The 23952-nt window shown below is 41.9% G+C and overlaps 1 protein-coding gene across 2 annotated transcripts in view; it reads right to left on the bottom strand.

Annotated features, from left to right (window-relative positions):
* The window catches only part of HPGDS (hematopoietic prostaglandin D synthase), a 70985-nt gene that overhangs the window by 7562 nt on the left and 39471 nt on the right, over positions 1 to 23952 (bottom strand). For both annotated transcript variants that reach the window (XM_034771066.1, XM_034771067.1), the window contains exons 3-4: positions 9360 to 9452; positions 3244 to 3353 (exon numbers count right to left, since the gene is read on the bottom strand). In XM_034771066.1, the coding sequence (XP_034626957.1) occupies positions 3244 to 3353; positions 9360 to 9452 (203 nt within the window). The remainder of the gene's footprint in view (positions 1 to 3243; positions 3354 to 9359; positions 9453 to 23952) is intronic.

Below are 23952 nucleotides of genomic sequence, written 5' to 3'. Positions count from 1 at the left end.
TACTCCTTTGAAGAGGATTTCTACCACTGACTGGAGCTGCGGAAATGGCATTGGTAATTGTACCATATTTCTATACACTACAGTAATGCAGCCTGATCTCCATGGAGCTGGAGCTAGCATGTTCCCTCCATGTGGGTCACCCTACTGCTAGCCCTGGAGGCATAAAAACTCCAACCATAAAACAGGTGCAGTATAGGCTAGCGTCATGCAACTGTCCCTCAATTATTATGGAGGCAGTGGTCACTTCAGGACTTACGGCAAAAGTAGTGCCATCCCCAAGGTTTTAAAAAAACATGTTAGCCCCCGCTCCTCAATCGATTTTTTTTTTTTAAGAGTGGATTTGGGATTGAGGGCATTCGGCTTTCTAAGATTTGAGCCTTTTTAGGTTTCATGTTTTCAAGCACTGCTCTGCGAGAAACTTTTCCTTTAAATTGAAAGCTGTCATTCTTGCATAATCACGGGACACCAGCTGGGGCTTTGAGGAAAGCACAAGTATGAGACTTGTGATAAAAATCATGAGCGCTGACAACACTTAGCACTTTCCAGAGGGATTCAAACTCTTAACATACAAAGAATCCAGTGCTACCCTCCCCTGAAATTACAGCACTTCTCATGAGCACAGAATGAATTTTCTGAGCATTTACGAGTAATTTTTTTACTAGTTTGAGTTAAAATTAATTTAAAAATTTAAGAGCTTTGGCATGTTAACACTTTCATTTTTGTTCTGAATGATCTGCATGATATAACCTAAGCTCTTTAAACATCCAGTCTAATATGCACAAACTTTCCATGTGTGTTAAAGTGACATTTCAAGAAATTAGGTTGTAATTAAACTATTAACAATTGTAGCTAATTACTGCTTTACTAGACTACATGTACAGGCATATCAAGAGCTTGGGTCATTTTAAACTAGAGCTATTGTGACAACACAAATAACTCAAGTCATCACCCTTCCTCTACAACTAAGGGCTAGTCTACACTGGCAACGCTAACGCGCTGCCACGGCAGCACTTTAACATGGCTTGTGTAGTCGCTCTCCCAGCGCTCTTTAAAAAAAACACCTCCACCAGGGGCATGGCTACCAGCACTGGTGTCTACACTGGCACTTCACAGCGCTGAAACTTGCCGTGCTCAGGGGGGTGTTTGTTCACACCCGCGAGCGAGAAAGTTGCAGCTCTGTAAAGTGCCAGGGTAGACAAGCCCTAATTTGTATGCTGCAGGTCTGGTTGTAATGTGTCAATGGTATGAGCTAGACTGGAGCTGTCTCAAGATCCTCTCATTGGTGGAGGATTTGGCCCAACTATGACTGCTTCTTAAACTTTCCATGTTAGTTTGGGTATCGGTGCTTGAGGCTGCAGTGTCAGAGGAGCAGTGGAAGGACAGGGGAACTCTTAAAGCACAGAGACATTGAAACTTGGGACATTCCACCTCATCAGGTTCACCAGTACACTTTGGCTGGCTTGAACTACTCTGGGGATTGAAAAGCAGCTGTAAACCCATCTTAACCAGCCAGTACCGTTGGTGTGTTGTATCTTGTTCTAGCATGGTGTATAGCAGCTAGACCAGTATACTGAATCTGGCCCATTATGGGGAAATAAAACTCATGACTTAAAGTTGATGCTACCCATCATCAAATGATTAGAAATTCCCTGTGGTAACATTCTCTTTGGTTTTCTATTTTGTGTTCACAAATTAACTTTTTGATTTAAAAAAAAAAAAAAAAAAAAAAAAAAGAAATTACCAGATAAAGATCATGGTAAGGTGGAGTTGAGGTTGAGAGTACCCATCAGTAACCTAATAGTGGTAAATATTATAGGAATGTTGTATCTTCAATTATTACAGGAAAGCGAGCATTAAGGCTAGATTTAAAAGGTAACTGCTTCATAGTCTCTTCTCCTTTTTTTCTGTCCTACAAATCCTCCCTACCATCGTTGCTCTGACGTGTGATTCTTCATATTAAGTTAGCTTCCCAACTGATTGGGACTGGACGGATGAAGCTGGGGGTTATATATTGCCTGGAAGACACCATTTTATACTTTGCTTCCACCATACTGCTAGCTGTCTGAAATAATTTGGAACTTCGCTTCTGTCCACTTATTTTTCAAACATGCCTTCCACCACTTATTCCATGAGTCAGTTCACCTTCCCCAAAACATATCTGTTAAGATCAGTGTCCAGCCCTTCATGCTCTCTCTAGAGTCAGTTAGTTACCAGAACAAAAGGATACATAAAATGTGGCTTTGTTTCCTTGGAAATGCCATGAAGACATCTTTAGAAGTTATAAAGCATCTGTCAAGATTCATCCTGTAGCAATTAATACATGTCATTACCATTGACATCATATTGCTGTTCTAAATAACTACCCATGACACTGCACTGGATTAAGCCACTCTTTACAGCTTTAGAGAGAACAGAGTTTAGAGGCACACCTAACTGGGGTACATTCCCTAGTTAGTCTGATTTCCAGAATTTTGCTTCAGGTGTGGATTTTGTCTCTTGCTCTCTTTGAGGGAGTTGGAATGCTATTCATGTTATAAGTTAGAGCAAACCAAAAATTGAACGCAGTTAGAAGCTAATTAAAATGATCTTAAATATATTCCTGGCCATTGAGCTGCACAGTGGCTGTAGGAATTAATCCTGTCTGTCTTTTTAATACGACTTGTAAAGTTGTAATTAAAAACCTATGTTATGTTTACAGTTAGCTGAGCAGAGCAGGAGCAAGGGAATACAATACATGCTTCAGAACACCAGAGGGAGTATCAGTAGTCAGAAGTACAGAAAGAATAGGATGGTATAGAGCTGTTATGCTTCTACAGCTAGTTACATAAAGAATCTAATTTTTTTTCTGCTAACTACTAGCTTGCATCAAAATACACTCCTGAGTAGTCAGTGGAGTGAAGGAGTTTTTTCTGATTCAGCCTGTCCTCCCCTGTTTAATAATCATGTATTGATATTTGGCATTTGTATAGATAGCACCCTCCATCCAAGATAAGCCAGGGTGCTGGCTGCATCCTCCTCCCCACAGTGAGGAAAAGGGGGGAAGCAGAAATCCTTGGCTGGTTGCTCAGTAGTCTGGAGGAAGAATTGCAGAGGAAACCTCGCTATCTGCCGCCCAGCTTATTGAGTGGCAGTGGAGCTGGGCGAGTGACCGTGTGACATCAGGGACCAGTGTACAGGTGTTAGTCCAGATGACAGACTTTGGCAGGTATAAATCTCTTTGATTTAAATCAGTGATCACATTACTTTCACATCCTGATTTTTCTCTCCCCAGGGAAACATTGACATGAAGTCATCAATGGTGTCCACAATGGCATCAACCAGAGCTTGTTCCAGAGGTGTCTGACCGGCCAGACCTGTGGAATTCAAATTTAGAAAGGGAGAGTAAAGAGACACTATCTGCACAAATAGGTTATTCCTAAAAATAAGGTATTTGTGCTCATACCAATGCAAACTCAAACACTGCAGAGCTTTTATCTATCTCCCTAGCTGCTTCTGACCCCGCACATCCAGCACCTGCCTCAGATCTAGTGCTCCATAACTGAACCCATCGTCCTGCCTCTCTGCTCCATCTTCACTCACTGACAAGTCTGTCCTTCTTGTCTCCCAGCCCCACAATCTTCCCTCCCCAGATCTTCACAAAGCCTTGAAACAATTTTTTTCACTATCATCAAACTCCACCCTTTCTTGTCCCAACTGCCAGGAATCGCATCCTCTCCTGGCTTTTGCCTCCTCCCAAAGTGCCTCGGTTGAAGTCCATTTCCTTCCTCTCCATCTTGATATCGCCCCCTCTTTGAAACCCTCTTCCCCTGACTCAATGCATTATATTCAAGTTCCTTAGCTTAACCTTGTCCCCTCCTACAGCTCCACTTTCATTCTCCCCCATTATATTTTTGCCACCTGCGGTCTTCCCAACCTTTTCACCTTACTCTTCCCTTTGTCTTCTTGTCCTGCCCCACCATCGTGCCCTAACTCAGGCTGCCTGGTACAGGCTCCTCGTCCTCATCTCACTTTGTTCCAATTCCTTCTGCAAACTTCTCTTCAAGCAACCTCTTTTCCCTTCACCAATAACCCTTACACTTTTTCTGCTGAATTATTCTCTTCCCTTATTTAGATTTCAAGCTCTTCAGGGCAGGGAACATGCCTCTTTCTTTATACGTAGAGCCTTGTAAACCTACATCATGACATAAATGAGTCTCAGCAATAAAAGGGACATGAAATGCTGTTAGTTACATTGAAATGACTACATGATAGGTATGTAAATGTAACAGGCACTGGTGATATATTTTCAATATGAACTGAAAGGCTGTTTTTTTAAAGGTTCCATGTATTTTTCTGCCAGAGTTAACAGCATCACTTAGAACCTTAATCTGAGCTGGGAACTGCATCCCTCTCAGTGCTTGGAGTGAGCTAGATCAACAGCTGTAGTAGGGAAAACTTTGAGACTCCCTAACTCAGGACCTAGTAGGTAAGTGAAGGAGAAATTGGTATGAAATAATGCGTTTTTAAGATGTACGTTATTTACCGGTAGGCTGGGATTTTTGAAGGAGCCTATTGCCAACTCCAAGCATTCAAATTTCCTGAGTCAATCCCCTAAAATACGATGATGTTTTAAAATAATAAATTTGATCTTTCTATTTGCCTCCTGTTGGTGGAGTGATAAGGAGTTAAATTTTCAAGCTTATCTTCGATCCTTCAGGTCTAGAAACGTACTGCTTTAATGAAAGCTGAGTTCATGTAATCACTAGTCCAGGAGCTTGGCTTCGACAAACACCAAAAGCACAAGTTGGCAACACTTGAATTGAGTATGGTTAGGACACCTAATGCCTTTGAGTTGCTTTGAAAATCCCAGCAATGTTTTTAAGTCTACTCTTCTGTCTTTATCCTGTTTGCTTTCGTATTGATGCCATTACTGCAGTGTCTGAGCATTAAAAACACAACAACATTCTACTCTTACTTTCCAGCAGGTAAGACTATAAAATGCTGGAATAGAATTAAAATTGAGAGGTGTGTGTGTGTGTGTGTGTGTGTGTGTGTGTGTAGAGTCGGGGAGGAAGGTGTCAGGCATACAGTACTTATTGTGGGAGAAATAAGTTTAAGAAAGGAGTTCTACATTTCATTCTGACCATCGTCGGGTGATTCTTATCTCTTCTGGTCCTGAATTCCATAGCCTAGACCTGCTCTGTGAAAATCCTCTCTTCTGCCTGATTCCTGCTACTTCCAGGTTCACAGATTCCAACAAACCTCCCAGGTAGGTTGAATTCATTCAGGTCCAGCACCCAGAAGTTTCACTTTGTGTTTTGGGTTTACATCGACTCAAAAAGCAAATGAGAGAAACAGCTGAAATCATACAGCAAAGCTCCTGGAGACATCCCCCTCCTTCCAGAAAGCTCAGGCTCTGTTTATTTTTAGCTGCTAAATTGTGGGGGGAGAAGAAGTCAGTGGCTTTCAACCCATCTCACATTGGTTTTCGGATGGTCGGGAGTTGGTCCAGTCTTCTCTCTGGTCCATTTTTTGAGAGGAGCAGAATGGGTGTTAGCTAGTAGGCCAATTACGTATGTTAATCTTCAGGCATAGGCAGCCTTCTAGCAGTCTGTTCCACAACATCCGCCCTGGAAACAGTCCTATTCGTACTGTTTTTGCTGTAGCATTGTTGTTCAGCTTTGGGGCTAAGAGATCTCTAAGTACATTTGGCCTAGGGAAATTGCCATGTTGTGTCAGAGGATCTGGGGGAGGGCCATCTTCTGAAGACATTTGGAGGGGAGAGACATAGAAGGCCAAATGACCAAAACTGTTCAAATTGAGGGGAAACCTTGGGCTTTTGGGGAAGAAAGGGGTTATTGAAAGGGAAGGAGAGTTCTAGGCTGGCCCAGACATGTGGGATGTTTTGGGTTTTATGAAAATTTTGCAGTTCTAATATTATTTATGTATGAAGAGCCTTCGCATTTTAAGCAATAAGAAATGTCAAGACATGGATTGTTAGTTGATGCTTAAGGTGGAATTATAGACACCAGGTAAAAGGGTTAAATGCAATCAACACAAACTTGGGTATCTTTTTGCAGTTATGAAAGTTGTTTTAAAATGACTCAGAGAGATTAGGTGCCTTGAACCGTATTGACTGATTCCTGGGTCACTTGATTTCTTCCATCCTCTCTTCTGTTATCCTCTTCACTTCCGAGTTATTGGATACCATATGCAAAGCATATATGCCTTTTAGAAGTATGGGGTTTAGTGGCAGCTTATAAAGAAAATGAGCCATTATTTGTGCTGTATTACACGGATGCTCACATAGAGCTAAAATTCTTACTAGACCAGGTAGATTATTTCATTTCTTCTGTCTGCTTTGTAATAAACTGTACATAAGCTGGGTAGAAACTCTAATCCTAGTTGCTATTCCATTCTGCAGTCATGCTTCTTTCCTTTTCCTGTTTGTATTAACCACTGAACTACTAGATTTCTTTGTTTTTATTATAGCACTTTTATTGTATATAATATTTGGCACTTTTTGGTGTTTTATGGATTGCACTAGTGCGTCTCTCAAAATGATCCAATTTTATCAAACAAAAAGGAACTCTGCAGAAGGCCAGACTTTCTCAGGGAAGCAGACATATGGGTAAGGCTATTTTACTACATTTTAAAGAGTTTTTTCAGACTGGAAAATATAACAGTGTTTGGAAACATTTGAAAAGGAAGATTACATCTGTTTGCTCACGATATGAAAGAGGCAACAAAAATGTACTACCAAGTTCCCATTATCCATTTGCATAAATTCAGCACACCCTGAAAATATCCTCCTTCATCCATGTTAGTCTTGCAAATGGATTTGAATGATGGCTGATGGATAACTCCTAAAACAAACCCTGGTTCCTGTAACTTTGATTATTATTGACATTACTCGAGAATCTTATTTCACATTGTCTAAGCAGCTGAGTAATAATTGTGCCCTAAGCATATTTTCTAAGTGCTCTGCCGGGTTAGTTTAACAGTTTCCAGAAACAAGACTTTCCAGCCTTGAAAGACAGTTTGACAGTACCGTGCACGGAGAGGTACCATGTCTAACCTCCATTTCCCACAGCATGAGAGCCCAAAAGCCTAGCCTGATGAAATACAGCCCACGACATCTTAGAAAACCACAGCTATCCTCTCCCTGTATCTGCAAAGTGAGGGCAAAGCTGTAAGATTTTTGTTGCTGGTAAACTCAGATGATAAGCAGCGTCCTGATCTCTCAAGGAGATATAAGTTCAAGCAGACATTAAGTTGAGTATCATTTATAGTTAATTTTTTTAAGTAGGTAAATTTATATGCAAATTTGGAGCTATCTAGAGTGACTTAAAATGTGCGTACCTCAGGCATAGAGTTTATACAACAGGTATACTCTTGTCCGGCACCTGTTAATCCCCATGTAGTCTCTGTATGTCCCTTAAATACTGTAGTCATAATCTTGTTGATCTTCACTGTGTAGCTGTAATTTATAGATGATGTACAGCTCGATCTTGTCAGAGGATGCTTTGACTAGGTTGCTTTTGAAAAGCAGAGACAATGCCAGCTGGTTGGGTGGAAGCTGCAGTTGTTCTGAACTCTTTAAATAATTCAGCAGGGAGACTTTACAAATTTTATGGTTTTTGATTGCTCTAAAGGAGAGAAGATGGGAGTTCAGTATGGGACGTGTCTGCATTGCAGATGCAACAAGGATGAGCAGAAAGGAGGAAAGTTATTTGTATTATTGTAGTGCCTACCTGTCCTAGACATGATTGGGAAGTCCACTGTGCTAGGTACTATATAAACACACATGGAGAGAGAGTCCTTGACCCGAGGAGTTTATCATCTTAATTTAGTCTAGTTTACTCTAGTTTTCTCCAAACTGCATCATCTTATATTGAAGTTAGTGAGAAAATCACACTCTTATTTGTTTGTACTGATTTCTAACTGGGTTGGATTCTAATAGTTCTAGATTCCCATGACAAGGTGTGGAAGTCTGATTGCTTGAAACTTTTAAAACTAGACTGGATAAAACACTAGCAAACTTTAACCTTAATTATAGCAGAGCTAGCATTCTGCTATAATACGTCGGAGAGAACAAGCTGGCATGATCAGGGAGCTGGACAATGGGATTGTAGTTTTTCTAAATTCTATGAAAGGCAGAAACCAATGCAAGAAGTCTCAATCTGTGTGTGTGTGTGTGTGTGTGTGTGTGTGTGTGTGTGTGTGTATTTAACGTTACCCACACTGTAGCTGAAATCCTGGTAGCACACCCATGTACTTCAGCTTGATTTAATACTACAATGTAGCATAGTTCTCCCGGCCGGCAAAGCTTGGAATTTATTTTGATATTTATGCAGTAAACATGTACCTTAGACTAGTCTAACACAGCTAGTTGAAAACCATCTATCTTATCTGCATTGGTCAGGGAACTGTGGTAGTAACAATCATACATAAATCTCCCTATTGTTTGAACCATTGGATGTATTAACTCTGGGGCAGAGCCTTATCCTCTATGGTATAAGAATGCCTTTTTGCACCTAGCCACACTCCAGCGGATCAAAGCAAGTTCGATATAGCACGGTTTCACCTATAACACCTATAACACGGTAAGATTTTTTGGCTCCCGAGGACAGCGTTATATCAAGGTAGAGGTGTATTTGTTTGGTAGCTGAGGTAGCAATTTTCTTCTCTGGTTTCCCGCTAGGATCCAGACATGGGAATGGTCCAAGCCCATATTCAGAAGGGTGACACCCGTCCAGGTGCCCTACACAAAGTTCAGCTAACATCACATTGTCCACACATACTTTACTGCCCTTTGGGGTAGTTGTGAAGAATGGGTGCTTGAGCATAATGGCAAGGTAAACAAATTGGGAACAATGGAGATGGAGGGGAGAGGGCCACATTGGAGGTGCTGTGGAAATTCCAATAAAGTTCTGAGCTGATGAATTGATTTACATTGATAACATCCTATAGGACAATTATAGAAGTAAACCCTGCAAACCAACCCTCCCCCCACAGACCACCTCCATATAGCATTTCTGGGTGCAAAGGTATTTTATACCATCATTATCTACTGTAGAGCTCTAGTGTCAGATATGACACAGCTACACCACATCAGGACTTGCAGCATCACACAGTGCCCCTTAAATTTCTGTCATCAGATTAAATGAAGCTGCAGCAGGAGAGGTTGACAACAGATAAATTTTGTTGCTCTGTGAAAACTACTTGTGTCTATATTGTCCTGTCCACATTGACTTCTGTTAATTTCAGTTTGTCAGGCTGGCTCTTTGTTTGTATTGGCATGGCTCAACATGCACTAGTAGATAGCATTAAACACGGGAGCAGTCAAAAGTAGTAAGAGAGTAGCAGTGTTACATTACCTGTTTCTTTGGCTAGGTATCTGGCTATGGCCAGGCTCTGATGAAGGGTAACTCCATCCACTTCTAAGATGGGGATTTTTCCAAATGGGATAGCTTTAAAAAAAATCACAAATGAAACACATTGGAACAATGTTAAACTCAACCCCAGTGTAATAGTTTGCACTTATAATAGTGCCTCCCCTCTGAGAATCTCAAAGCACTTAACTGTTTCACAGGACCCATAAGGTTCTGTTTTCCACCTGGATAAACAAAGGTACAAGGGTAAGTGACTTTCCCAAGGTCACTCTGTGATGTAATGGTAGAGCAGGAAGTAGAAACCGGTTTTGTGTTCTTATGACTGACTGACTGCTACCTCAGTGTCTGAAATTCTGCAGATCCACTAGTATGCAAAGAGAATTTTCAGTAAGGTTTAATTTTCTAATATTTTTCCCTTCTAAGATAGTCTGGATGTTATTGACAAAGTGCCAGTCTAGGCTTTATAACTCTGGAGGAGTTAAGGTGCTGGTAGGGAGGTGGGCAGAGGCTAACGCAGATGGGGCTTTTATTATGCTCTTATTGTTTAAAAAAAATCATATTAACTGACTCAGACATTTTTTTCTTCCAAAAAACCACATGGCGGCAGGAAATACATCAAGCATTTCAGCTGACAGTCCACCAGCTGAAATACAAAGGAAGCAGAAGGGCTATATCATGGTAAGGTCAAGCTACTTCTGACACCGAGACACAAACACCAAGTCTAATGCAGTATATTATGACCTGGCTTCCATGCCAGAGACAGTTAGAAAAAAAACAAACACAACTACAGGAAAACCACAAAGTCTGAGAAATTGGGAAAGAGGGAAGTTCTAACCAAAACAAAATTAGCATGGCTATTCCGAGAGAGTAGGGCTTAATCTCTGGCATCAACAGTGCAACTCAAATTTAGATGAGACCAGTGTTTAAAAAGAGTTAAATGTCACTGGTCCAGTAGTGTAATATACCTAGAAGCTTGGGCTCTTCTTTCGTTATATCTGTCACCAAAATATCGGGTCCACCTAGCTGAGAGCCAATAACAGCCAGACAGGGATAAGGAAGAGTTGCTTTATTCTGCAGAAGAAAGGAGAGCTTTGCACCTTGGTACAAAAACTCTGTTATACACACATTTTACAGATCCTTTATACACATTCAGACAAAGGTCCTTGCCGTGTTAACACTTGATTGGTGATTGTTAGACCCGTGCTTTTGCTATCTGGTTAGTGCAAACCGGCTTGGGACCAGCTCCAACTACCTTAAGGCCTTGAAAGGGAAGACAGTTGAAAAGTTCAGGCTACTGTGTACTTGAAGTGTCTGCTGCCCCCTAATGGCCGCTGGCTGACATAATGGCTGCTCTGTTAAGGGGTGTCACTAGTAACTTTCACATCTAGGAGACTCAACCGGCTTGGTACAAAGCCTTGGAGATGCAGTTAAGCTGGGAATGGGGAAGAACTAACAGGTAGTTGGGTGGATGTGAGAGGAAAGGAGGCTGAAGTGTAAGATGAGTCAGTCCAGAGGAGGAGGGGCTTCTATCTTTTTGGATTTGAGTGAAGGGGCTAAGGAGTTGAGACAGATCTTGTTCTCTTAAGGAAAGTGAGGGGGAGATACTAGCAGCGTGTACTCACCTGGCATATACTGACGACTATACTAGCCTTCAGTGCACTGAGGTGCAGTTCTCAAACTGTGAGCCACAGAATAAAATGGAGGACCAAGATTTGAGGAGTTAAATGTTTGGGGAGATGGTCCATGAGAGGATCTCCTGAAATGGTCTATATGATGTAAAGGTGAGGGAAACTATGCTCCTTTAAAGAGTAGTGTGAGTCAATATTTAAAACAAAGACCTGAGCATTTAGGCTGGCAAGAATTTGCCTGTGGGGAACTAACCACCATTCTCTCATCTCAACTACCAAAGGGATTTTAAATTTCAAGCAGATGCTGTTCAGGTAAATTACAAGTGTACATCTGTGTTGACAGTAGCAAGAGACATTGGGTCTGATTCTTATTTGCACTAGGAGGGCCCCTTAAAGTGAGTGGAAATGTAATGCCGATAGACCCCGGTCGTCGGCGGGGCGGATCAAACCTGGGGCCTCTGGAGCTCAGTGCATGAGCCTCTACTGCATGAGCTAAAAGCCAACTGGCTGGTAGCTAAGCCTGTAGAGAAGACTCATTTAACTCTAAGTGGTCTCAGTGCCACTAGATGGGACAGAACACTATGCCCAAAAGGTGTGTGGGTTACATAAACTTAATTTATGCTCATTTTGCAGCCCCTTTAATCTGTCCGAACAGTGTAAAGAGATCATAGTGTAAATGATAATGGAATGGAATGCTAAACTACATTATACATTGAGCCACTAGGTATAAAATGCAGTATGTTATGGGCAGAGCATTAAAGGATCTTATGATGAACACATAAGCAAGCTCTGACCAGTCCATATCTGGTACAGAAGAATTTGATGTGGTGTCAGGAGCAAACTAAGAACAGAAACAGAAGGAAGAGCGCCGCGTGGATATTCATCAGCATGTCACTCTTCCATGCCCCAGAGAACTTCAGCTTTGAAACCCTTCAGAATGGACAGACTGGAAACAAAATTTTGTAAATTTTGCCCTGCAAACAAACTCCACAAAGAAAGTGGCAATATACAGGTGTCTTCTTTAATTTATGCTATGGGAAAACAAGCAGGACCATATCTTTAAATTCTTTGACTTCATTGAAGACATTCACAAAGATGACTGTGAAAGGGTTGCGGTTATGTTTGATGCATACTTTATATGGTTTATGAAAGAGCATGTTTGCATCAGAGCATTCAAGAACCTGGAGTAAATGTTGAAGAGCTCTGCATACATTGGCTGAAAACTGTGATTTTGGGAATGAAGAACATGAAAATACCAGTGTCTGGTTATTGAGTTAAAAGAAAAAAACCTTTCACAGCAGCTCCAACTGAAGAGAGATTTAACCCTCGCCACAGCTATGCAGATAGCAAAGCAGTCGGAATTGGTCAAACAGAACAAAAGGCAGGAGCATCTTGAAAAACCTGAAACTACCATAGATGCTGTAAACAGACGTTTAGTGTTTAAGTCATTTTCATAAAACCCTCAAGGCAAGGAGAGAGAACCCCCAGGCTAAGAGGGACAAATTTCAGCCTACATGCACAGTGTGCGGAAAAAGCTATTTCCCAAGAGACAATGCGTGTCCAGCCAGAGGTGTAATACATGCACGAAATATGGACATTTTGCCACTGTTTGTCACACAAAAGCAGTCAAGGAGTTGACTCATATTACAGACAATCAAGCCATTGTTTCTGGGATCATCACTTGTGATTACATAGAACCAGCCTGGAGAATGAAACTGAATATTCATGGCGAGACTATTGACTTTAAAATTGACTCAGGAGCTGATGTCACAGTCATCTCAAAGAGACTTAAAATCACCTTCAACCCCTCCCAGAGCTGAAGTCACCTGACACAGCTCTGTCTAGCCCTGGAGGTATTCTGAACTGCATGGGCCAGTTCACCACAGAAATAACTTATAAAGACAAAAGCTCTGCATTCAGGGGATATGTGATCAAAGGACCACCGATCAACAGCCTTATCAGCCTCAGAGTGGCAGCCATAACGGGCCTAGTGAAAACCGTGGAAGAACTCAATATAATCTTTAGTGACAGTGGACTTCTGAAAGAAGATCCAGTACAAATAACCTCAAGAGACAATGCTGAACCATACAATGTACATTGACCTGGCAGGATTCCTATCCCATTACTGCATGAAGTGGAAACTGTGTTGAGGAGAATGGAGTGGACTGGCATAATCAACACAATCTGTGAGCTGACAGCATATTGTGCCCCAGTGAAGCCAGCTATAAAGAAAAATGGAAAAATACAAATCTGTGTGGATCTTAAAACACTTAATGAAGTAAGAGAAAAATATATCCTCCCAACTTCCTCCCCAAAGAGAAAGGAGCTATGATATTCTCCAATCTGGATGCCTCAATGAGATTCTAGCAAATTTCTTTAGCCAAAGAAAATGCTAGCAGCTGTAGTTTTCATGGATGGTATTCTGATATATGGATCTTTGATGGAAGAGCACCACTAAATCCTTAGAACGAAGTTCTAAGCCTAATCAATCAGTCTGGACTGAAGCTAAACAAAGAAAAATGCATTTTCCGCCTACCCCAAATTGAGTTTTTGGGATGGACAGACAAACAAATATAGAATCAGTTCTAGGCCTGAGAAAGTAAAGCAATTAAACAATTGAATGCACCAACTAATATATCAGAACTGAGATACAGACTGGGGAGATGAAAGGTCAAGACCTTTCCACAGTGACAAAACTACCGAGTGAATTGTTAAAGTCCAAAACAACTTGGCTATGGGGGCCAAATCAATAAATTGTTTTCAAAAAGGTAAAAGAAATGATCTCCACAGCTCCAGTTCTCAACTATGGTGATGTGCACAAGCTCCCAATGGTTAGTGCAGATTCAAGCAGCTATGGCCTAGGAGGTGTATTGTTGCAACAACATGGCTCTGAGTGGAAGCTTGGTGCATTTCCTCTCACACACTTAAAGATGCGAAAAAACAATATGCAAAGAGTGCCTGGCAAGTGTGTGGGCATGTGAGAACTTTTACAGATATCTGTGCGGAGTGGATCATTTACACTGGTAACAGACCGTAAACTACTTGCAACCTTCATCAATGGAAAAGTCTTGAGTCAAGCACCGCTGACATGTCAACATCTATTGGTAAGTTTAATGTGATTTAACCCAATTGCTAAATAAGTTCGTCAGAAGAATCTGGTGATAACAGACACTCTGTCATGGAGCCAGCACCACACTCAACTGCCCGTGAGCTCAAAGATGACATAAATGTGTATGTGGATGCTGCTAACACATACACACCAGTGTAAGAATCATAGAATCATAGCATTGGAAGGGACCTCAAGAGGTCATCTAGTCCAGTCCCCTGCACTCATGGCAGAATTATCTAGACCATCCCTGACAGGTGTTTGTCCAACCTGCTCTTAAAATCCCCAATGATGGAGATTCCATGACCACCCTAGGCAATTTATTCCAGTGCTTAATCACCCTGATAATTAGGAAGTTTTTCCTAATGTCCAACTTAAACCTCCCTTGCTGCAATTTAAGCCCATTGCTTCTTGTCCTATCCTCAGAGTTTAAGGAGAACAATTTTTCTCCCTCGTCCTTGTAACAACCTTATATGTACTTGAAAACTGTTATGTCCCCTTTCAGTCTTCTCTTTTCCCGACTAAACAAATCCAATTTTTTTCAATCTTCCCTCATAGGTCATGTTTGCTAGACCTTTAATCATTTTGTTGCTCTTCTCTGGACTCTCTCCAATTTGTCCACATCCTTCCTGAAATGTGGTACCCAGAACTGGACACAACACTCCAGTTGAGGCCTTATCAGTGTGGAGTAGAGCATAAGAATTACTTCATGTGTCTTGCTTAGAAAACTCCTGCTAATACATATCAGAATGATGGTTGCTTTTTTTGCAACTGTGTTTTTGCAACAGACGCTCATATTTAGCTTGTAGTTCACTATGACCCCCAGATCCCTTTCCACAATACTCCTTCCTAGGCAGTGGTTTCCCATTTTGATTGCTCCTTCCTAAGTGGAGAACTTTGCATTTGTCCTTATTGAATTTCATCCTATTTACTTCAGACCATTTCTCTAATTTGTCCAGATCATTTTGAATTTTAATTCTATCCTCCAAAGCACTTGCAACCCCTCCCAGCTTGGTATAATCTGCAAACTTTATAAGTGTACTCTCTATGCCATTATCTAAATCATTGATGAAAATATTGAACAGAATCAGACCCAGAACTGATCCCTGCGGGACCTCACTTGTTATGCCCTTCCAGCATGACTGGAACCACTGATGATTACTCTCTGGGAACGGCTTTCCAATGAGTTATGCACCCACCTTATAGTAGCTCCATCTAGGCTGTATTTCTCTAGTTTATGTGAAGGTCATGCAAGACAGTATCAAAAGCTTTACTAAAGTCAAGATATATACCACATCTACCGCTTTCCCCCCCATCCACAAGGCTTGTTACCCTGTCAAAAAAAAAAAAGCTATCAGGTTGGTTTGACATAATTTGTTCTTGACAAATCCATGCTGACTGTTACTTATCACCTTATCTTCTCGATGTTTGTAAATTAATTTCTTAATTATTTTCTCCATTATCTTTCCGGGTACAGAAGATAAGAGACTACTCCAGCTACAAAAAGCAACCTTGACAGACACACAACTTTAAGAAGTTATAAATTACCTTAGGGGTGGCTGGCCCAAGTAATCAAAGAACATTAAGGTAGTGACAAGAGACTACCTTGTGATGTGTGGACAAGTAATAGAGTCAAATGGACTCATGATTAAAGGTGATTGCATCATAAATAAAATATTAGGAGATATCCTAAACCTCATCCATGATGGACTAAATGCCATGAATGGGCCAACCAGTCTGCATGGGGGCCAGGCATCAGCAAGGACATTAAGAATAAGGTATCCGCATATGAGCATTGCAGAACTAACAGACCAACACAACAGAAGAACCTTTTAATAACAGCATCTCTACCAGTCAGACCTTGGAACAGACTAGCTGCTTGTCGTGGACTATTTTCCCAGGTATATAGAAATAATATGCTTGAAAGTCCATAACGTGTTGCATTGTTAACAAGAAACTAAAATGCACTTTTGCTCACTTCAGTGTTCCAGAACCACTAGTGATGGATAACAGACCACAATTCACTGCAGTAGAATTTAAGTCATTTGAATGAAATATGATTTTGATCCTAGTACTAGCAGCCAGGGGCCCGATTCGAATACCCGGCGGCGGTCTGGGTCTTTGGCGGCACTTTGGCGGCACTTTGGCGGCACTTTGGCGGTAGGGGGTCCTTAACTCCGCTCCGGGTCTTCCGCGGCATTGAAGGACCCCCCCGCTGCCGAAATGCTGCCGAAGACCCGGAGCAGACCGCCGCCGGGTGAGGTATTAAAGAAAAAAAAAAAAAAAAAATTAAAAAGGCACCTAAGGCACGGGGCCCTCTTAGGCGTGGGGGCTGATTCTGGGGAATTGGGGGAATCGTCCTAAAGCCAGCCCTGCTAGCAGCCCACATTATCCACAGGTGAATGGAGAGGCTGAGAGAGCTGTACAGACAACCAAGAAAATCCTATAGCAGGAAGATCCATTCTTTGTTCTTCTGAGTTTAAAAATCAAAGCTGCTAGTGACTACTGGATGTAGTTCAGCATAACTCCTGATGGGAAGACAACACAGAACTACTGTTCCAACTTTGGAAAGGAACCTATTTCCAAAGTGGCCAGACATGAAGCGAGCAGCCAAATCGGATAAAAAGGCTGAAAGAGTTATGAACACTTGTACAACAGACATCACTCAGTTAGAGAATTGCCAGGTCTAGAGCCTGGTGACCATATTCATTTCAAATTGGATGGTGAAAAAAGATGGACAACTTGAGCTGCTGTGATGAAAAAGAATTCAGCATCCAGATCATATGTGATTTGAGACCAAAAGTGTAGAGTTCAAGAGAAACCGTGGACATCTACAGTTGGTTCCTCACAGAGAACACTCAACAAAGCAAACTCTACAGATGGCAGATGCAGAAGAAGACTCAAGGATACCAAACCAACCACAACCAGTCATTGCAACTAATGAACAGCCAGATAACCAAGTTGTTATGCATTCCGCTCATGAAATTATGAACAATTCAGAGACACTCAACAGACTGGTATATACTGAACTTCAAAGACAGTGTGATAGTGTAAATACTGTAAATGGTAGAAATACAGGACTTAAAGGGACAGATGGAATAGAATGCTAAACTATATTATACTGTGCAGCCACTAGGTGGCACTACGTATAAAATACCCTAGCTAAATGAACCTCAGCCAGACCTGGCACAGCGTTTTGATGAATGCAGCTGGTGTGTACAAGTAAGCTCTGTTGCCAGTGCAAATCTCTTATAGAAGAACACAACAGATAATCTTGCTGCTTGTAAACAGACAAAGCACATTCAACTCCTGGAGTACTATCATCATTAAGTGAAAGCTGGAGTGGCATTTTTATTTCATTGAGGTCCTCTCAGTTACTCCCAACAGTAAGGCCTTTTCTACATGAGAAAATTGTACCCATTTTCAAAATTGGTTTAGTTAGACGGGTGCAGTCTCCTTAGGTGGATGCTCTTATTTCAGTTTAAAGAGTGCCTTATATGGATTTAGTTTGGGATTGATTTCCTACTGACTTAAGCTGAATCAATATACACCATGTTATGTACTCCGTAGGCAGGACAATAGGTGGACAACCCGCCTCAGTGACCGGATCCCCAGAGACCACAAACAACCACTGGGCAGATTGAAAACGCACTGGGCCGATCCCATGACAAAAGTTTTTGGACAGAAATGGAAAGAACATGCTCACAACAAAATGGAAGGGTTGGCGTTGACTTGCGTTTGTGGAGGGATGGACAAAAACAAGCTGGACAAAGGTGAATATACACCAAAATAACTGTCCACATGCAGGGTTTGCACCAATTTAACTAAATCAGTTTCTAAATGGATTTAGTTACAATAGTACAAGGTTCTTGTGTAGACAAGGCCTAACCTGTCACCCCCTACTTTAAGAGTTCATGGTGATTTGCTATGTCTATTGCTGCTTCAGCTCTACTATCATCCTTGCCGTTTTTGCCACAACTCCGGTTTCCCCAGTTTGCACAAATTTGCCCAGATTTCAGTTTGTACAATACTTTACAATGAGCATGTTTGGGGGTGGGTGGGGGAGAAACTAGAGTCCCCAGTGAGATGTGTCGAGAGAGAATGAAAGAGGAAAAACACTGAAGCATTATGTGTCCAGGACTTGCTTCCAAGAAGAGCTCAATCAATATGGAAATTGATTAACATTTACCTCATGGCTCTGTTTTTTATCATGTAGTACATAAATCACATTGGGTAAGCGAATTTGGAGTCAAATCCACCTCTACATAAGCCAGCTGACAGCTGCACAAAACTTAAAGGGCTCCTGTATGCACTTTCACTAGGTACATCAAGAATTTACATGTACACAGTGCCAATGACAGCAATTTTTTTGAGTGCAACATCCAGGGTGCCAGAATAAATTTTGATGATGATGATGATAACAGAAAGAAGAGGGCCAAGAGAAAATTAGAATTGCTTTGCCCCGATGAGAAAGCACATGATGTTAGTCACTACTGACGCAGTAATAGAGTTATTCTGCTAACAGGATTTCTTATGTTTATTATCTAGAGAGCAGCATGTTCCAGGCAACAACAATGTGTTACTGAATTAAGAATCATACAGAAGGGCACATTCTTGCATACTAAAGTGAAAGACCCTGACAGTGAAGCTGACAAAGTGCTTGGCCTTGTGTTGAGCGCTAGCAGTGCACTGTGCCCTGATTACCACTGTTTAAAGCTGTGTGATCTTCAGCTGGCTTATCTACAAAGGATAATGCCCAAAGCTTTTTGTTTTAGTGAGATAAACTGGGCAAAATGCACTATCAGCTGTTGAACCTTCCAAGTATATCCAGGCAGAGCATGTTGCTGTCAGTGGAACAAGGCTGCTCACAACAACAGTTGTTGAGTACTTAGTGACCAGCACTGCACAATACATCCCTGCCCTAAGGAAGTGGTTACATTCAAAACTGTGATTGTTTTTGACAATGTTAATAGTACAGCAGCACCAGATTGGGAGCAGTGTCTGATCAGCAGAGAAGGAGTTACCAGAAGAAATGAGAGAAGCACAAGATTTCAGCTGACTTGTCTAAAATCATGCAGTCAGTGAGTTGATCAGTGTGACTCAACTTTAGCAGTTGCAGCTAAAGCAAAACGCCACACAATACAGTGGAACTGATAAATATAAAAACATAAGCATGATCATGCTGGGTCAGACCAATGGTCCATCTAACCCAGTATCCTGTCTTCTGACGGAGGTCCGTGCTGGATGTTTGAGAGGAAACGAACAGAACAGGTAATTATCGAACGATCCCTCCCCTATTATCCAGCCCCAGCTTCTGGCAGTTATGAAACCAGACTTGATTAATCTGGAAACTGAATTGAGCAAAGAATGACTTTTCTGTTTTCTACACAAACACTTACAAAAGGGTAGTGAGGCAAACAGTGTAATTTTATAATTGGCACCTCTCATTCCCCCCCTTAAAACTTAGCAGCACAGTATGCAAGATTATTCTACACCCGTGGTTTTTAATCTGTAGTCTGTGGACCCCCAGGGGCCGCAGACTATGTCTAAGATTTCCAAAGGGATCTGCACCTCCATTTGAAATTTTTTAGGGGTCTGCAAATGAAAAGGTTGAAAACCATTGTTCTACACTACAAATTACAAACAAGAATCAATCACTTTTCAAAGTTTGTCAGTTACAACAAAAGAACATGAACCGTACAGGATGTTGCTTTCTTGACAGTTGGAGAATGTAGGCTGAGACACAGGAAATGCAGTTTATCATTGGAATTCATGAGATAAGCAAAGTTTGTAGGTGCTGAAGTTCTGTTATTTTGCTGGGCTTAGGCAATTTATAGCACAGGGGTGGCGAAACTTACTGATCATCCAAACCACATGCAACAATCTTCAGAAGTTTGAGAGCCAGGGCGCGTGTGCCAGGGCTCAGGGCTTCAGCCCCACTCCTGCTGAAGCCCTGGCAGGTGTGCCCTGTGGGCCTGAAGCCCCAAGATCCTTCTCCCCGCTGGGCAGAAGGCAATGTGTGGAGGGGGGCACATGGGGTCACATGCCCCCATACTTTTGCGAGGGTTTACTGGCCCCACTTTGTCACATGGTACTGCTGGGCTGCCTCCCTCCAGGGCAACTGTTGGAGCTGGCAAGGTGGGAGCGATGACTGGGGAGAAGCAGCAGCAAACACCTGGGAGCTGCAGGGAGCAACTGCTGAGGGGAAGGGGTGGGGCATGCCTAGGAGGGCAATTCAAGCTGTTGGAGGGGGACGAACTTTTAAATTGTGCTCCCAATTCTCAGCAGGCACCAGTCCTCTCTGGCACAAGCCTCTTGCCCCACCAGCTGCTCGTCTGGTAGGCAAAGAATGGGCGGGAGTATGAGGGGTTCCGTGAGCTGCACTTTAACTGTAAAAGAGCTGCATGCAACTCACGAGCCGCGGTTTGGCCACCCGTTATAGAGCCTCAAATTTTGTTTACTCTCAGCTTTCCATTAACTGGCTGTTTTCACAGTGAAAAGATGGGGAATGTCTAGCTTCACATTTGTAAAGCATTTTTGCTCAGAGATAAGCTAAATTTTCTTGGAGAAATGGCTCATTTTAGATCTCAAATTTTTTTGAAATATGGCTCTTTTTGTTTATGGGAAATGGGCCCATTTTTCACTTGTAGTTCAAACACAAAAACTATCATGTTTGAATAGTTTTATAGCAAATGTTTTCCCATTTTTTAAATTAGAATTCATGATGAGTAGATCTTTGTACAAGAGATGTTACAGATAATGTCCCCATCAGTATCAATCCACTATCTAAGGACATAAACTGGATGGCAGACCCCCTGAAATGAGCAAACATGGATGAAGATTTTTCAAAAAAGAAAGACCACAGAAAATATTAACATCTAACCCTTGAATATAAGGAATTGTTCTGAATTAGCAGCATATTATATTTTTCAAAATGTGATCTTGTGTAAGCAATGGGAAAGAGGAATATTACATTTTCCTGTCCATGATTCTTGTATGTGTATATATGACAAAAATATGAATATGCCCTATATATATTTGCTGGGTGTGACGTTGCACTCCATATGTTTTATGGAAATATGTTTATAAGGGTGAATATGATATAACTGAAATATGCTTCATGCAAAAGGTCTCTTGCAAGGTATCATTACAAAGCTTATAATCTACTGAGTGTGTTCATTCTATTTGTATGAATGTATCATTCTTGTATCTAAACTAGAAATATGAAGTATTACTCTGAGGTCCTATTGTAATTATGCAAAGTGTGGGCCATTAATGGTGGCTTAAGAGCTTGATGGCTCCCATTAACTAGAACAATTGGTTGTAAATGGCTCTGTTTACTTGTAAGCCTTCCTGTGTTCCTGTGAGTCAGGCCGGAAAGAATGGAGGTTTGGGGTCTCACAGGATATGTGACCATGTCACCTGGTACTGGAATCCATCTTAGATTGTAGAGGGCGGACAATTTATGAGTTTACCCTGTATAAGCTTTATACAGAGTGAAACAGATTTATTTGGGGTTTGGATCCCACTGGGAGCTGGGTGTCTTGGTGCTGGAGAGAGGTGACCTGCTCAGCAGTTTTTGGTTAAAGCCTGCAGCTTTGGGGGTGTGGTTCAGATCTGGGTCTGTGTTGCAGCAGACTAGCATGTCTGGCTCAACTAGGCAGGGTTCTGGAGTCCCAAGCCATCAGGGAAAATGGTCTCAGAGGTAATTTCAGCACATCAGGTGACAGTCCAAAGCGGGTCTCTGTGACCGAACCCCGTCACAGTCAGGATAACAATCTGTTTTCCAATGCAGAGCTACTAATCCACACATTTAGGGACTAATTTGACACTTCTTAAGACAAACACTCATGCTATAAACCATTGTAAAGGTCTGGCATTTCATCAGTGATCCTTCATCTAGAGTCTGTGTAGTGTGTCAAACTGTGTAGTGTGGAGTGTGTGGCAGATGCTTAGATTGCTTTAGTTTTATCCCTCAGAATAACAGGGATTTAGTTCGGGCCATAAGATATCTGCAATACATTTAATTATTCCATATAATTGGGCAGAGTAGAGCTATAAAAGTTTACATTTCTCTAATATGTTTTCAACTTTACATTGCAAAAGTTAAATGCCTTTTTCCTTTGAAGTGTCATTACCAAGACAAATCAGGAAATGTCAGACCTTTAAAATACCTGAAATAATACAGAAATTTACTCTTGTTTTGCTGATTGTACAGGGTAATTCTGGTCCAGATAAAAACCCAAGTGTCACCAGAGAATAGTTTTCAATGTAAAGCTAAATGTTGTGGGCAGAGATTGGCACCACATGGAGACTTAAATCACCATTTACCAGTGAGGAAGAGTAAGTTCGAGCAGTGTAGTCATTGTTGGGAAGGAGGAAGGAGACTTTCCCTACTGGATGGAGGTATTCACTTGAATCTCAAGCACTTCCTTAATATATGAGTTAAATATATTCTGGGCCACTTTAAGCTCCGCAATTATCATGAGAGAAATTCACAAAACTTTTATCAGGCTCCCTTGCGGCTGCCTTTATTTTTGCTGGCACAGATTGCTTCAAGATGCAGGGTGAAACACTGTTTAAATCTCCAGCTGTCTTCCACTGTCTAGTTTCGACTCTAGGTGGAATTTTTATCTGCTTCATTCTTCCACGTAGGAAATTTCATAGTTCCTTTTTAGTCCTGGAACTTGTGTTCAGCAATCAGTCAGTGGTTTAGGAGCTTGCAAGAGATTTGCTTTATTCTCTGACTACAGCCAACTGGTTGTGCATAGCAATAGCTTCACAGCACCCCTCCCAGACTGTGTTTGGGACATTCAGCCCTTAAAGACAGTCCCCAATACCACACAGTATACCCATTTCCCTCCAACTCTTTTGCTGCCTTGTGACTAGAAGCATGGAGTGTGTCTCAGTCTTCTTACCCAGCTCCCTCCTTTTTAAACTCTGCCTCTTGCCCCCTCCTCCCTTTCTAGTCCTGGAAAGAAGAGAAGAGGAAGGATAAAGGAGAACTAGAAGAAAGGAGAGAAAGTAGATGGAGAGATGGGCAAAAGGATAGTATCTCTGCCTTTGAGTTCCCTGCCATGATCACTCCCAGGACCCAGACAAATGGAGCCAACCCTCCTCCTTCCATCTCCCACGGCTCTTCGACTGTTTTTCAGACCTCATCCCTCCTCTGTCCAGAGGAGGAGAAAAGGAATCTCTCTCCAATCTTTGAGAGCCCTTACACAGTAATAAGATGGCCAACTCTGTTGCTGCCTCTAGTCGTGCCTCAGAACCTGAAGCATCCCCCAGGCAGCCTGCTTCCTAGGGGATCTCTACAGCAGCCACATTTCATCAGCACCATTGTCCTCAGCACTTAGGGTAAGTTCCGCTCTAGCCAGCTCTCTTGCCCTTTCCCTAAAAGAGAAACATTAACTGCCCCACCCCTCCATCCTTGTTTCTCCCTCTGTTACCCTCACAGAGCCTGTTCACTAAGATAAAAGGTGGTTTTAAAGAACACACTAGTTAACATATTTTAACTAACACATTTGAAAGCCCTAATGTGGACAGGGCAAACTGTATTTTAACACTGTTAGCTGATCAACATGGCTTCCCCTGTGGTCCCACTTCAACTGGGATGTGATGGGGAAATCTGATGGCATCTCCTTCCTCAAGAGAACAATAGGCAAATGTAAAAACAACCCCCCACGCCCGCCAGCAGTCACTGACTCCCCACACCACAACCAAAACTGCTGGGGTAGCTTCAGAATGCTCTCTGCTATGATTCCACAATCCAAAGGAGCAGAGCAGACCAAGCCAAAACTACCAGAAGATGTTTGAAAAATGCATTTTACTGTTAAGTAAACCC

The sequence above is a fragment of the Trachemys scripta genome, chromosome 5 (genome assembly GCF_013100865.1).
Source record: "Trachemys scripta elegans isolate TJP31775 chromosome 5, CAS_Tse_1.0, whole genome shotgun sequence".
NCBI classification, from domain to species: Eukaryota; Metazoa; Chordata; order Testudines; family Emydidae; genus Trachemys; species Trachemys scripta.
The sequence above is the reverse complement of the archived record's forward strand: the minus strand, read 5'-3'. Positions and strand labels throughout refer to the sequence as shown.